The 14,360-nt window shown below is 45.8% G+C and overlaps 1 protein-coding gene across 3 annotated transcripts in view; it reads left to right on the top strand.

Moving 5' to 3' along the window:
* Positions 1–14,360, top strand: part of OTUD7B (OTU deubiquitinase 7B) — a 57,223-nt gene extending 42,863 nt beyond the window's left edge. For all 3 annotated transcript variants that reach the window (XM_040998345.1, XM_040998346.1, XM_040998347.1), the window contains 8 exons: positions 855–956; positions 1,674–1,801; positions 5,862–5,974; positions 7,635–7,762; positions 8,042–8,191; positions 9,629–9,743; positions 10,813–10,897; positions 12,044–14,360. In XM_040998345.1, coding sequence (XP_040854279.1) covers positions 855–956; positions 1,674–1,801; positions 5,862–5,974; positions 7,635–7,762; positions 8,042–8,191; positions 9,629–9,743; positions 10,813–10,897; positions 12,044–13,252 — 2,030 coding nt within the window. In that variant the 3' untranslated portion in view covers positions 13,253–14,360. The remainder of the gene's footprint in view (positions 1–854; positions 957–1,673; positions 1,802–5,861; positions 5,975–7,634; positions 7,763–8,041; positions 8,192–9,628; positions 9,744–10,812; positions 10,898–12,043) is intronic.

Here is a 14,360-nt window from a genome sequence, read left to right as displayed (position 1 = left end):
GGGAGACCTACATGCCCAGAACTGATTTTGTTTTTCTCTTAATATATTCATGCTGAGCTTCATTGCTATAGGATTTACTGGTCTCCTGACCAGAGAAAGGAAATCAGAGCCAGACCATGTAGCCAGCACAGTTTTAACCTCTGACCATGGCCTTATCACTGAACCACTAACCTTGGCACTGTTGACATTCTTTGTTGTGTAAGCTACCGTATGTGTTATGTTATGGTTAGAAGCATCCCTGAGCTCCTCTATTTACCAGATGTGACAAACAAACATACTGCCCTGACATTGCCAGATGTCCCCTCAGAACAAAGCTGTCCCTACTTAAGACCCACTGATCAAACCATATACCCATGGGATTCTGGCTGATTAGACATAAGTGAAGTCAAGATGAAGTATAAGAGACTGATGGTTTTATTCTGGAAAGTCTAAAAGATGCTGATTTGGAATCAGTTTTAGAAATAGGGGAAGAAACTGTGGTGGCATGGTAGGTTGAGTCACCATTTGTTGCACTGGCAGCCTCTGTTAGAACGTTGCTTCAGGTCCTGCTGCACCACTTCCAATCCAGCTCCCTGGTAATGCAACTGGGAGAGCAGCAAATGAAGGCTCAAGTGCTTGACCCCTGCCTGTCACTTGTGTGAGCCAGGTGGTGTTGCTATCGCATGTCTTTAGCCCAGCCAAGCCCTGGTTATTGTAATTGTTTCAGGGAGTAAAGATCTGTATCTCTCTTTGTCATGCTGACGTTCAAAAAATAAATAAATAAATAAATCTTGAAAATAAAAATGTTGAGTTAAGGGGGATGTGAGATGGTCTTCTTGGATGAAAATCTTTTTTCTGCTCCTGTGTTTTTGCAGGGCGTTTGAACTGGTGGGTGAGTGTGGACCCCACCTGTCAGAGGCTGCTTCCTTTGGCAACTACTGGAGATGGGAACTGTCTCCTGCACGCGGCCTCTCTTGGTGAGTCTTGAAGCGTATCCTCCTTCGCTTGTAGAAAGGAAGCAGTTGAGTCAGATCTCATGTGTAGAACTTGATTCAGCCAACCTGGATCTCAGGCCATAGTGGTGGTTCACAGCAAGACTGAGTGTGTCTGGGGTCTGGGAGGTAGGTAGGTGGGGTGTGATCGACTGTTTGTTGTGGGCACAGGAGAAGTGAGAGCTCAGCCTGATTTTTCATGGAGTTAGGAGGACACGGAATTACTAGGGGCCTCCCCAGGAGAGCTAACCCCGGGGAGTAATGAGCAGCAGTGGACAGCAATATAAAGCTCAGTGTGTGTGTAAATCTACTTAACTAGTAACTGTTGGGGTGTATGGAAGTATGTTTTCTTTAAATTATTTTTTGGCACATACTTTAAATTATTGAGTCTATTTGCTTGCTGAAGATATTATTTGCGCTTAGCTTAAAAATGGCTCACTTAACTCAGCTATTCCTTAAGCTTTGATGCCAATTGCCTAAGAAGTAAGGACTTCCTGTTGGTGGCTGGTGGGCTGTAGTATATTCCCCACTTTGCAGTTCTCAAAGTCCCTGAACCTCCAGAGTCAGATTGCTTTTTCTTCATCCCTGTTGTCACAGCAGCAGTCTCTCTGAGCCTGACCGCAGCCTGGGGCTGTGTATCACAGTTAGGAAGTGGAACTCAGTCAATGTAAGGTGTCTTACTGCCTTGCTTTCTTGCTACAGGCATGTGGGGTTTCCACGATCGGGACTTGATGCTCCGGAAAGCTTTGTATGCGCTGATGGAGAAGGGGATAGAGAAGGAAGCACTGAAAAGACGCTGGAGATGGCAGCAAACTCAGCAGAACAAAGAGGTAGGAAATGTTGGGTGGAAATAGCTCGTTACCAAAGCTGCCTAATGCCTGTGGGAAGAAACTGTCTCCTGGGGCCTATTCCCCATAAAATCCTGAAAGTTGAGAAAAATGCAGTTAATAGCACAGGGTAAGTGCCTTCCGAAGCAGCCAGGGGAATTGAGGTGGGAAAGATAAGACTTAGGGACAGGAGAGCTAACATTGTGCTTTGCACCCGATCATTGCTCCATAGCCTTTTGTGTCATTGATAGGATCATTCCAGGAGCTAGGTTGAAATCTTTCTTTTTCTCCTTCCTTTCTTTCTTCATTCTATTAAGGCTATACACATTTTTTTAAAGATTTATTTAATATTATTTTTGTTGGGAAGTTGGATATACAGAGAGGTGGAGAGACAGAGAGGAAGATCTTCCATCCACTGATTCACTCCACAAGTGGCTGCAGTAGCTTGAACTAAGCTGATTCTAAACCAAGAGCCAGGAGCTTCTTCCAGATTTCCCAAGCAGGTGCAGGGTCCCAAGGCCTTGGGCCATCCTGCTTTTCCAGGCCATTAGCAGGGAGCTGCATGGGAAGCTGGGCTGCTAGGATTAGAACTGGTGCCCATATGGGATCCTGGCATGTACAAGGCAAGGACTTTAGCCACTAGGCTACTGTGCTGGGCCCCAAAGCTATACAAATTTTTAAGGACTTTCATCTTCAGCCCTTACAAATATGTTAAATGCTTAAAAGCTTTTTTTGATTTATTTTAGCTCCTTTATTTTTTTTTAAGATTTATTTTTATTCAAAAGTCAGATTTACAGAGAAAGGAGCTGAGCCGATCTGAAGCCAGGAGCCTCTTCCGGGTCTCCCACGCAGGTGCAGGGTCCCAAGGTTTTTGTCTGTCCTCTGCTACTTTCCCAAGTCATAAGCAGGGTACTCGAAGGTTCACAGAGCAGGCAGAATTAGAATCAGTGCCCCTATGGGATCCCAACGATTACAAGGTGAGGACTTTATAGTCACTAGGCTACCACACCAAGACCAAAAATAAATAAATAAATCTTTTTTTAAAAATGAATAAAAGTAAAGGATAAACTTACTAGGGCCAGTACAGTGGTGTAACAGGCCAATCTTCCACCTGAAGCGCTATCATCTGATATGATCACTGGCTTGGGTCCTAGCTGTTCCACTTTTGATCCAGCGCTTTGCTTATAACCTGGGAAAGCAGTGAAGGATGGGCCAAAGAAGCTCCTGGCTTCCAGCTGGCTCACCTTTGGCCATTTTGGTCATTTGGGGAGTGAACAGAGGATGGAAGATTTCTCTGTGTCTCTCTTTCTCTGTAAGATCTGCCTTTCAAACTAAAACCAATAACTCTTTTAAAAATATATATTGGTTGATTGGTTTGAAAAACAAGTTTAACAAAGAGAGAGAGAGGATATGTTCATGTCATGGTTTCCTCTGCAAATGGCCACAACAGCTGAGGCTGGGCCAGGTTGAAGTCAAGAGGTTAGAATTGCATCTGGGTCTCCAATGTAGGTGGCAGGAACCCAAGCACCTGGGCCATCACCTGATACCTTCCTGGTTGTGTTTGCAGGGAGCTGGATCAGAAGCAGAGAAGCCAGCACTCAAACTGGTGTGTCAGCATGGTATGCAAGCATATCAAGCTGCAGCTTAACCAGTTATGCCACAATGCCTACTCTCACAATTATTATTTTGAAGAGAAGTTAGATTATGATGTTACTTAGCCAGGAGATACCAAAAGTTATGTTCTTGGTCAGTTGCCCCTTCTCTTAAAATTTCAAGTGGGAATTTATGTATAGAAAATAATGCTTAGTGCAGGAGCAATCATTTTACTGCTTTGGCTCAGCACCATGAAAGCTCCATGCTGGCAATGTGGCCTGTATACATGTCTTTGCTTAGACATTCATAGGCGTGTGCCCTGCCTTTGGAGTGGGTGTGAGAACAGGGAGTGATGCTCTAAGGAGATTTCTTTCAATTCTGTAGTTCCAAACACCAAACAAAAGTAGATTTGATTTTTGGGGGACCGCCTTGATGGTATTAGAATTTTGGAAAAGCCAAATAACATTTGCTTTCATGTTTAAGCTGGAAGTATACACCACCTAGTGGCTGTGTGCATTAAAACAGGAAGCCGATAGAGACCAGAGGAAGGTGCAAACGACCTTCTGGATGTGCCTCTCACAGTGACCACAGTATCTCATATAAAACCTGTGCATTGTTCTTTATGTTTAATCAAAATGAAACTTGTTTTAGCATTTTAAAAATTGAAATCACTCATAGTTTTGCCTTAAAAAAAAACTATTGCAGCAATATAGGCACTGAGCATGCTACCGTAAGACAGGATCTTAGGCTTTAAGAATAGTAGGAGGAAATGGATATAAGGGCATGGTTGCAACAAAGTGTAACAGGTATGGCCGCCTCTGTAATAAAGGGCCTGCTTGGCAGTTGGGGAGGTAGGGCCTAAAGGAATGAGTGGGTGATCTACCAGGCAGATTTAGGAAAGACTTTCATAGAAGAATAGAACATTGAATTGCATCCTACAAGCTGAAAAATTGTTTAATAGGTGGGTAGGGAGTGGGCTGCCACATGCAGAAGTTGAGAGATATGAAAGAGTGTGGTAGGTGGGCTTTGGCTTTGTGGTTAAGACAGTGGTACTTTGTATTCGCATGCTGGTGGATTTTGACTCCTAACTCCAGCTTCCTACTAATGCAGACCCTAAGAGCTTGCACTGATGGCTGAAATAACTGAAATCACCCACATGGGAGACCTGGATTATATTCCTAACTCCTGACTTTAGCCCTCACCCAGCTCTAACCTTGTGGACATTTGAGGAGTAGGTGGGAACTCTGGGTCTAGGTCTGTCCCTCAAATAAGTAAACAAAATTTTTAAAAGAGTGTTTTGGTAGAGACAGGAGTCCCATTTTGATTGTGTGTACAGAATAGAGGTAGCATGGACAGGTGGCAGCCTTCAGTATGCAGCTGGATATATAAATATAACAATTCAAAGGGCTAGAGAGGAAGAGTTGAGTCATAAGCACATAGTTGGTAGTGGATGGGATTATCATGGCAGAAGTCACCAAAAGGGAATCAAAGCTAAAATAATTGCCACAATACCAATATTTTGGGGAGGGTAGGCAGAATTCAGAGCAGTAAGTGGAAGTAGTGTTATGGAAGCTAAAGGAAAATATGTCTAAACTGGAAAATAAGGGACCAACATTTTGTCTCAGAGTATTAGCTGCTGCTGGTTTGAATCTCAGCTGTTCCTTTTCCAATCCAGCTACTTTGTAATGTGCCTTGGAAGCAGTGGAAGATGGCCAAGTGCTTGGGCCCTGCCACCTTTGTGGGATGCCCGTTGTAGTTAATACTCTTTGTGGTTCCTGGCTTCAGCCTGGCCCAGCTCTGACTATTGCGGTATTTGAGGAGTGAACCAGCAGTTGTTAAGGAGTCTCTCCTTGTGTCTCACTGTCTGTCTCTTTGCCTTTCAAATAAAATAAATAAATCTTTTAAAAGATTATTAAATTAACCAGAAAATAAATCGCATGGAATCTATGAATGATAACCCAAGAAAAGAGTATATTTTGCAGTTAGAAGATCACTTTTTCCCCTTTGCTAGAGTCAGTTAAATAAAGTGGTATATGAGAGGGTAGGGAAGTAGGTAGAGGACAAAAACAGAAGTCAGATTATAATGGGTCAAAAATAATAGAAGACAGAGAAATATGAGAGAGTGTCTCTCCCTCTCTGTTTTCAAGAAGCACCCCATCTCCCGGATCCCTCCCGGGAGGTGCTTTCCCCTTCCTTCCTTTCACACTCACCTGTTCACTTCACAATTAAAACTTCTCTGTCTGGAGAAAAAAATAAAAGAAAAGGAAAAGAAAGGGAAAAGAAAAAGAAATATGAGAAAGATCACAGATTATTCTTTTATGGATCTTGACTGTGAAAGGGAGAAAGAGAGTTGTCTTTGTGGAACAGTTCTGAACCAAGGACTGAGAGATCAGAGTCAGGGAACAATGAGTGAGTTGGAATCGGTGTTACCTCTCATTTGCTTGATGTCCCTTTCCTGTTTGTCACACAGTCAGGACTGGTATACACAGAGGATGAATGGCAAAAGGAATGGAATGAACTGATCAAACTTGCCTCAAGTGAACCCCGAATGCATCTAGGTACCAATGGAGCCAACTGTGGTGGGTAAGTATGCTGAAGTCAGGGAGAAGGAGGTAATCTTTACAGAGCCCTTATTGCATTGTGGAAGCGCCACTGTCTAGTCCTCTAAACCCCAACGTTTAGAGGACTCTGTGCTGAGAGGGTGTTAAAAGAAGAGCCATAAAAATAATAAAAATAAAATCTTAAAAAAAAAAGAAGAAGAGCCATGACGAGGAGCAGAAGTGTTAACAGCATTCTGCTTTAGAGCTTTGCAAATTGTCCATTATTATTGGAATACAGAGTGTAGGGTGTAAAATGATAGAAGCTGGGAATCCACATTTTTGTGGGCTGCGAAATAGTAACCATATCTTAGCCAGACTTTTAGAAACTGTAGGACATATGACCCAGTATCTTGAAGAAGTGAAATCTAAGAAAAATAAAAAGGAAAAAGGAACCTATACATTTAAATGCACTTGAAACAACCAATGGAAATATGTGGGCATTTATAAGACAGTTGGGGAGAGGTAAACCATATCTGTTCGATTATTGTTGGTTTTTAAGTGTGACATTGATGACATTAAAGTTAAGGAAGGAGTCCTTTATTTATTTATTTTTGGAACATAATTGAAATATTCATGGGCAAAAATATATAACATCTAGAATTTGCTTCAAGATAATCCAGTGGGATGGGGATAGGGGTTGTTGGGAAACAGATTGAGGTGTAGTTGAAACAGGATTCATCATGTGTTTATAGCTGCTGGAGCTGGGTTGTGGAGATGTGAGAGCTTAATTTAATGTGGTTAATAGGCTTAAAATTTTGAAATCTAACATAATGGAAGGTTAAAATTATAACCTGCCCAAACTTTTTGGCATATATAAGAATAATTTGGGAGAATTATATAAAATGTGTATTTCTGGACTTCTGTTCCAGGAAAGTCCAGTTGAGTTGGGGTGAGATAAATCCCAGAAATCTGTAACAAGCATCCGTTGTCAAACAGCATCGCCTGAGGGCCTGGGGAACCACTGAATTTTGAGTGTGAGCATAACAGGACCAAATGTGCCTGAATGGGCACTAGAACAGGTGGTAAAGTGGAGGACAGTGAGGCTAGAGTAAACTGTAGAGGTCAGGAAAGAGCGCCAATGATGTGAATAGGGTGGTGGATTGAAGATAGGCCAGAGGATTCCTAGGAGATGGAATTTATGAGGCCAGGGATTAATGGTGAGATTAAGGTGAAAGATCAAAAACAATATATATTGAACAAATATTTGGTTAGGCAACTGGGTGTTTGTAAGGCTATTCTTTAAATAAAGGGCTATAAGAAGGGGTTTTTTTGGTAAAATAGTGTGGTACAGGGATGTTTATGGTGGGTGCGCAGGATGAGGGTGCACAGCTGTAGGCTGCTGTGTAGGCTATTGCATAAGGAGACTTGCATAAAGAGGTTGTTGAGCAGCAGGGTGATTGTTGAGAGATGGGATTACCTCCAGACTCCTAACACAGTGTTCAACCCAGAGTCTTCTCCCCATCTGTGAAGTAGAACGGGAAGTCATGGTAGCATAAAATAATCATCTGTATTAGTGGCAGGAGAGGGCATTGGTCTTCCCTACTCGAACACCTGGTCTCCAGAGGTCTCTTGTTTTATTGTCCTTTCCCCACCCCCTTCCCTGCCCCTGCATCCTTTCATTCTCTTCCCTCCTGCACCTCCAGGGCGGAGAGTTCAGAGGAGCCAGTATATGAGAGCCTAGAAGAGTTCCACGTCTTTGTCCTCGCTCATGTGTTAAGGAGACCCATAGTCGTCGTGGCAGACACCATGCTGAGGGACTCTGGAGGGGAAGGTGAGCAGCTTTATTCACAGAGCCCTGGACCAGGTGGGGGGGGGGCAGGAAAGGAGATGCATCGGCCCTTGGAAGGAAGAAGAAGAAAAGGATGTAAAGTAGAACAATGCAAACTTCTCAGATTCCGAGCAAAGCAGTTACAGTTCATTGATCAGGTTTATAGGAGGAAATTGTTCAATAAGTTGCAAAGAAGAGGGACTCCAGTGGCAGAATGGAATGGAGTGACTGTCTCTTAGGCCAGCACACTGCCTCAATAACAACCTTCATGGTTTCCTGCAGCATTTGCTCCCATCCCCTTTGGAGGAATCTATCTGCCCTTGGAAGTCCCAGCCAGCCAGTGTCACCGCTCTCCTCTGGTGCTCGCCTATGATCAGGCCCACTTCTCTGCACTTGTGTCCATGGAACAGAAGGAGAATGCCAAGGAACAAGGTACTGAATGAAGTGTCTGTCCCTGGTATCTTTTGGGCTGTGTTATTTATACTTGGAAAAGTAGAAATGAGGAGTAATTTTGGAGGAATTAAAACACATAGAAGTCTAGACAGTACATATTGACACTCTTTTACTAAAGATATACCAGGATTTTAAAATTTAAAAGAAAAAATCCTTGGGAAAACAGCCTACATTTCCTTTCTGAATACAGTAGGAGCTTATGTGTTAAGGTCATAGGCCCTTCTAGTGATGCTTTGCTGTGTTTGTCTCTCTGTAAACCGGAGTTATATAGAGAGAAAAATCTGCCATTTCCTGGGTCACTTCCCTAAATGGCTGCAATGGCTGGGCTGGGTCAGGCCCTAGGCAAGAGCCTAGAACTCTATCGTGGTCTTCCACATGGGTGGCAGGGACTCAAATACGTGGACCATCTTCTGGTTTCTCAGCTGCATCAGCAGGGAGCTGGATCAGAAGTGAAAGAGTGGGGGTTCCTAACTGATCCCCTGTATGGGGTGCTGGCATTGCAGGTGCCAGTTTAACCTATATGCTTTGTGGCCCCGTCTTAACAATAGCTTTGAAATCTCTGACTACACCTAACCAGCAAGAACAGGCCTACATTGTGTAGACTAACTTTTTAAAGTGTTTGTTTGAGAGGGAGGGAGCCAGAGAGAGATGTCTGTTACGTTCAGAAGCACTCAGACTAGCTTGAGAGAAAGAGAGAGGCTTTTAGTACAGGCAAAGGATTTTATTAGAGTAGAGTCTGACAGACTGCTTCCTGGCGGAAACTGGCCTGGGACCGCTTCCACATGGCGGGGTAACTGTGAGGGAAATGGTTGCCAGCACCAGGCTTTATATATCTTAGGTACAAGGGATAGGAGAAGGTGGCAGCTCCTCAGTTTGCGCATGTGTGTGATGCATAACACAAGATACTCATCATGGCAAGTGCTGATCTTTTGCACAGAAATAAGGTCAGGGTGATTTGGCATTCCAAACATTGCTCAATGGAAGTGTCTGCTTCACAGGTTGGTCATCAGTGAGTTGCTTCTGCACTATCCAGTTTAACACTGCCATCTTCTGATTCGCTCACCAAATGTCTGCAGTGGTGGGTTGGGTTGGGCCTTAGCTGGAAACTCAATCCAGGTCTGCTACGTGGGTGACAGGAACTGCTTGAGCCGTCAGTGCTGCCTCCCTAGGGTCTGCATTAGCAGGAAGCTGGAGGCAGGAGCAGAGGCGGGCATCACATTCAGATCTGAGACCAGTGTCCTAACTACTGGGCAAAACTTCCACCCCTGCCTGTTGGATTTTAGTGCTAGGGGTAATTCAAGTGGAAGTGCCTACAATGGATTTGAGACCATGGCATGGTTTTAGTGAAGTCATTCTATGCTCAGCTGCCGTTTTTCCTCAAGGAGACTCACTGATGGCATGTTTCTCCCTTCTCAGCTGTGATCCCACTTATGGACTCAGAGCACAAGCTGCTGCCCTTGCACTTTGCTGTGGACCCTGGAAAAGGCTGGGAGTGGGGCAAAGATGAAAGTGACAATGCCCGACCGGCCAGGTGAGGCAGGCCTACCTTTTCCATCTACCTCGTGGCTGGGATATCCCCTACACACATCTGTCCGCCGGGGAGTTTTCTTCAACTCAGAGGCAAATCAGTCACATCCCAACTTCGGCAACTTTGGGAACTAGAGGGATCAAAAATAGGTTAGGTATTAAGACTCTAGTGTTATGCAGCTGCATTTTCTCCTTCCAAAAGAGAAAGGAGATGCTGGGCTCTCACCTTGTTTTTGTATGACAACAGGAAGTTTGTTCCTGCACTGACACATCCCAGAATCCCCCAAACAGTGATCAGATTAAAAAAAATCACACTTCTTATTGCCCAAGTGAGAGGGATTTTACATAGTTAACTCAAATAGTTGGCTCTAGGTTTTCACATTCTGGAATTTAAATAGGCAGCAAGAAGAAGTTCCCTCCCAGCCACCCTTTTTCCATCCACTTCCCTGTAGCCTACACAGCCTTCTCCTGTCTCCCTCCAGCTCCCCAGGGAGAGCTTATGAACGAAATAGCTCTTCCTTTTCTGGGCCCCTGCAGCTGGGCCCTAGCCGAGAGCTTGGTTTAAAAATTCAGTGTTCAGGGCCCAGAGCAGTAGCCTAGCGGCTGAAGTCCTTGCCTGGCAGGCACCAGGATGCCACGTGGCCACTAGTTCTAATCCCAGCAGCCGTGCTTCTCATCCAGTGTTCATAGCTTTTTTAAAAATTAGTTCACACTAACTCGTCAAAGCTTCCTTTTAAATACTTATGGCTACTGTTTAATGTTCAGATACTGTGCTGATGAGCCCCTTTTTAACAACCTTTGTTGTTGTTCTCAACAACCTTTCTCAACAGCCCTTTCCCAGCAACCCTGTAGCATAGATACTATTATGCGTGCCTATTGTCAACCCCGGATGAACCGCAGAGAGGTTGCAGTGACTTGCTCAAGGTCATAAAGCAGCTCACTGATGGGCAGAGCTGCAGTTCAAGCCCAGCCAGGCTTGACTACCAGGCCACATAGTCCTCACCCACCCTTCTAGCTGTGTTTTTAGAAGGTCATAGTAGGTTTTTAAGTGTTTTTTTTTTTCTTTTCCACAGTGTGAGTCTGTCACTAGAGGTCAAACTGCACCTGTTGCATAGCTACATGAATGTGAAGTGGATCCCCCTATCCTCCGACTCACAGGTGAAGACTTCTCCCGTCACTCTGCCTATGTGTGTTCTTTGTGGAGACACAGAGAGCTCGCTGGTCCAGTGGTACCTTCTGAATCCACTGTATACTAGCTTCAGCCTTGCTCTGCTTTCTGATACTAAAACACATTGTTTAAAGGATGTTTCCTGGACTTTTTTTTGAGATTGTCATTATTTTGTCCCTGGCCCTCTATAGTTACACCTTTGTTTGTGATGCCAGAAGGAGCTAGGTGAGCTCAGAGTTCCGGAGCATGGGAGTTCTGAGCTACAGCAGAAAGAGAGGCAGAAGGACAGATTGGTCAACTGCAGTACTGAATGTAGGAAAGCTTGTGGCGTGATAGTGGTCAGAGCTGGTTCTTTGAGAAATGCTTGGACAGCTAGGGCTTAGAGAGATTTATAATAAAGGATATCATCATGTCCGTAAAACCTCTTCCGTCCTCACCCCAGAGTACGGCCAGCAGCAGTCGGGCTTCATTTCTTTAAAAACATAGGCATTGTTTTTAAAGATTGATTTATTTATTTTTATTGGAAAATAAGATATACAGACAGGAGGAGAGACAGAGAGGAAGATCATATGTCTGTTGATTCACTCCCCAAGTGACTCCAACAGCTGAAGCTGATCTGAAGCCAGGAGCCAGGAGCTCTTTCAGGTTCTCCCACATGGGTGCATTTCTCAAGGCTTTGGGCTGTCCTCGACTGCTTTCCCAGTCCACAAGCAGGGAGCTGGATGGGAAGCAAGGCTGTTGGGGTTAGAACTGGCACCCATATGGGATCCTGGCATGTTCAAGGCGAGGACTTTAGCCGCTAGGCTACCATGCTGAGCCTGTTAGGTTTCATTTTGATATGTCCTTGTTACAGAGGGGAGTCAATTGTGGCAGGTGGGATAAACATCAGGTGCATCTTGGCCTGTGGACTTGCTGAAAAGCACCATGGGAGACTAGCTCCCGCTTCTGTGACCCTTTCCTGGACTTAAATAGTCACCCATTAAAAAAATGGATGGTGGGCTGTTCTTACTGTTTCTTGCTTGGCAACAGGTGCCAAGAGCCCAGTGAGCTCCTGGGTGGCCCAAAGACCCCTGGGCTCTCAGCAAGATCCAGACCCATGGGAGAACTGTCAACAGCACTGCTCTTCTCTCTTGCAGGCACCTCTGGCCCAGCCTGAGTCCCCCACGGCCTCAGCTGGAGATGAACCTCGCTCTACTCCCGAGTCTGGCGAGTCAGACAAGGAGTCTGTTGGCAGCAGTTCTACCAGCAACGAGGGCAGCCGGCGGAAGGACAAGGCAAAACGGGATCGGGAGAAGGACAAGAAGCGAGCAGATTCTGTGGCGAACAAGCTGGGCAGCTTTGGCAAAACTTTGGGCAGCAAGCTCAAGAAGAACATGGGAGGCCTGATGCACAGCAAGGGTTCTAAGCCTGCAGGGGTGGCAGCAGGGCCAGGGGTGAGCAGTGGCACTGAGACACTGGAGAAGAAGAAGAAAAGCTCACTGAAGAGCTGGAAGGGCGGCAAAGAGGAGGCGGCAGGGGATGGGCCCGTGGCAGAGAAGCCCACGTCCGAGTCTGCTGGGAATGGGGGCAGCAAGTACAGCCAGGAGGTGATGCAAAGCCTGAGCATCATGAGGATCGCGATGCAAGGGGAGGGGAAGTTCATCTTTGCCGGAACCCTGAAGATGGGTCACCGTCACCAGTACCAGGAGGAGATGATACAGCGCTACCTTGCCGATGCTGAGGAGAGGTTCCTGGCAGAGCAGAAACAGAAGGAAGCAGAGAGGAAGATCATGAATGGAGGGGTCGTGAGTGGGCCTCCTCCAGCCAAAAAGCCCGAGCCAGAAGGTGGGGAGGAGCAGCTGCCTGCCCCTCCTGCAGAGCCCAAGGCAGTGGCATTCTCTACTGGCTCCCCAGGGGGCTTCACCATCCCCAGGCCTTCTGGGGGTGGAGTCCACTGCCAGGAGCCCCGGAGGCAGCTGGCAGGGGGCCCATGTGGGGGTAGCCTGCCACCATATGCCACCTTCCCCAGACAGTGCCCTGCAGGGCGGCCCTATCCACACCAGGACATCATCCCTTCTCTGGAACCAGGCAGTCACTCCAAGGATGCAGTTCACAGGGGTGCATTGTTACCACCTGCCTACCGCGTGGCTGATTCCTATAGCAATGGTTACAGGGAGCCCCCGGAGCCAGATGGATGGGCCACAGGTCCCCAGGGACTCCCCCCAACCCAGACCAAATGCAAACAGCCGAACTGCAGCTTCTACGGACACCCTGAGACAAACAACTTCTGCTCCTGCTGTTACAGGGAAGAACTGAGGAGGAGGGAACGGGAGCCACCTGGGGAGCTGCTGGTGCACAGGTTCTGAGTGGGCAGGACCCTGGAGAGCGAGGGGGCTAAACAAAGAAAGTTAAACTCAATTAACTGGCTCATCTAGACCTAGCCTCCGTATTGAAGTGGGCAAACGCAGTAACTTCTTGGGAGCCTGGTCAGAAACCTTTAAGTGTGTGGTACACATTGGAGTGGTGCCACGTTAGCAAGCGCAGGTCAGGGCTAGCCACTGCCTCAAGGGCTGGACTGTTCCCTGACAGAGTACCTGGGGGAACTTGATGGAACCTGGGGGTCTCATGGAGAGAAAGATGGTGCTTCTGTCTGGTAAACAACTGAGTACCACCTCATGACCTAAGGGAAAGTAGTAGGGGAAGGTTTGGTGTGCTGGGGTGGGAGGTGGGCAGGAGCCTGGGAGAGGAACAGGGAAAGGAAGTCCTCAGTAAGTAAAACAAAAAACAGACCAAAGTTCTTCTAGGTTGGAACAAAAGCACATGGTGGCGGAGCTGGGAGTGTGGAGGGAAACTGAGGAAAGGCACAAATTTACTGTTGATTTGAATTAAGGTAGAGATTGAGGGTTGGATAAATTTCTTCCTCCCAAAAGATCTGGAAAGATAAGGAAGAGGGATAGTTTCAACCCCAGCTTCGTGAGATGGCAAAGGGAGCAACTTAGACGGGGCATCCTTTTCCTCTTCAGTTTTACTTTCTTCTAAACAATTCTGTCATCTTGTGTAGTTTGAGAGGTAGTTGCTGGCTGCCCCCTGTTTGCCTTTTATGTTATGAGGGCTGAGCTCAGCTAAGTTAGGAAAGTTTGATTTTCCTTTTTTAAGAAAGACTTTAATTTTATTTAAAAAAAAAAAAATCCCTCTGAGAACAGAACAAGTGAGAACAGAGTAGCTGTGTGTGTTGCATTTTTGCCGGGTGAATCACTCAGAGGTGATCTTTTTTACTACTTAACAATAACCATATGCGAGGGTCAGCTACGCCTTGGGAGGGGTTACAGGAAGGACACACATTTGGCCAGACTGTTTCAAACAAAACCAAAAACCTAAGCAGAGCACTTCCATCTGTTGCTGCTGTGTTTCTGTAGGAAGCAATTTACATTATTGACTTTTTGTTTTAAAGGAAAAGACCCAACGATCAAAAAC

Source organism: Ochotona curzoniae, unplaced genomic scaffold, assembly GCF_017591425.1.
Source record: "Ochotona curzoniae isolate NIBS_2020 unplaced genomic scaffold, NIBS_Ocur_1.0 scaffold_1037, whole genome shotgun sequence".
NCBI lineage: Eukaryota > Metazoa > Chordata > Mammalia > Lagomorpha > Ochotonidae > Ochotona > Ochotona curzoniae.
This window is presented reverse-complemented; position numbering and strand designations above follow the sequence as displayed.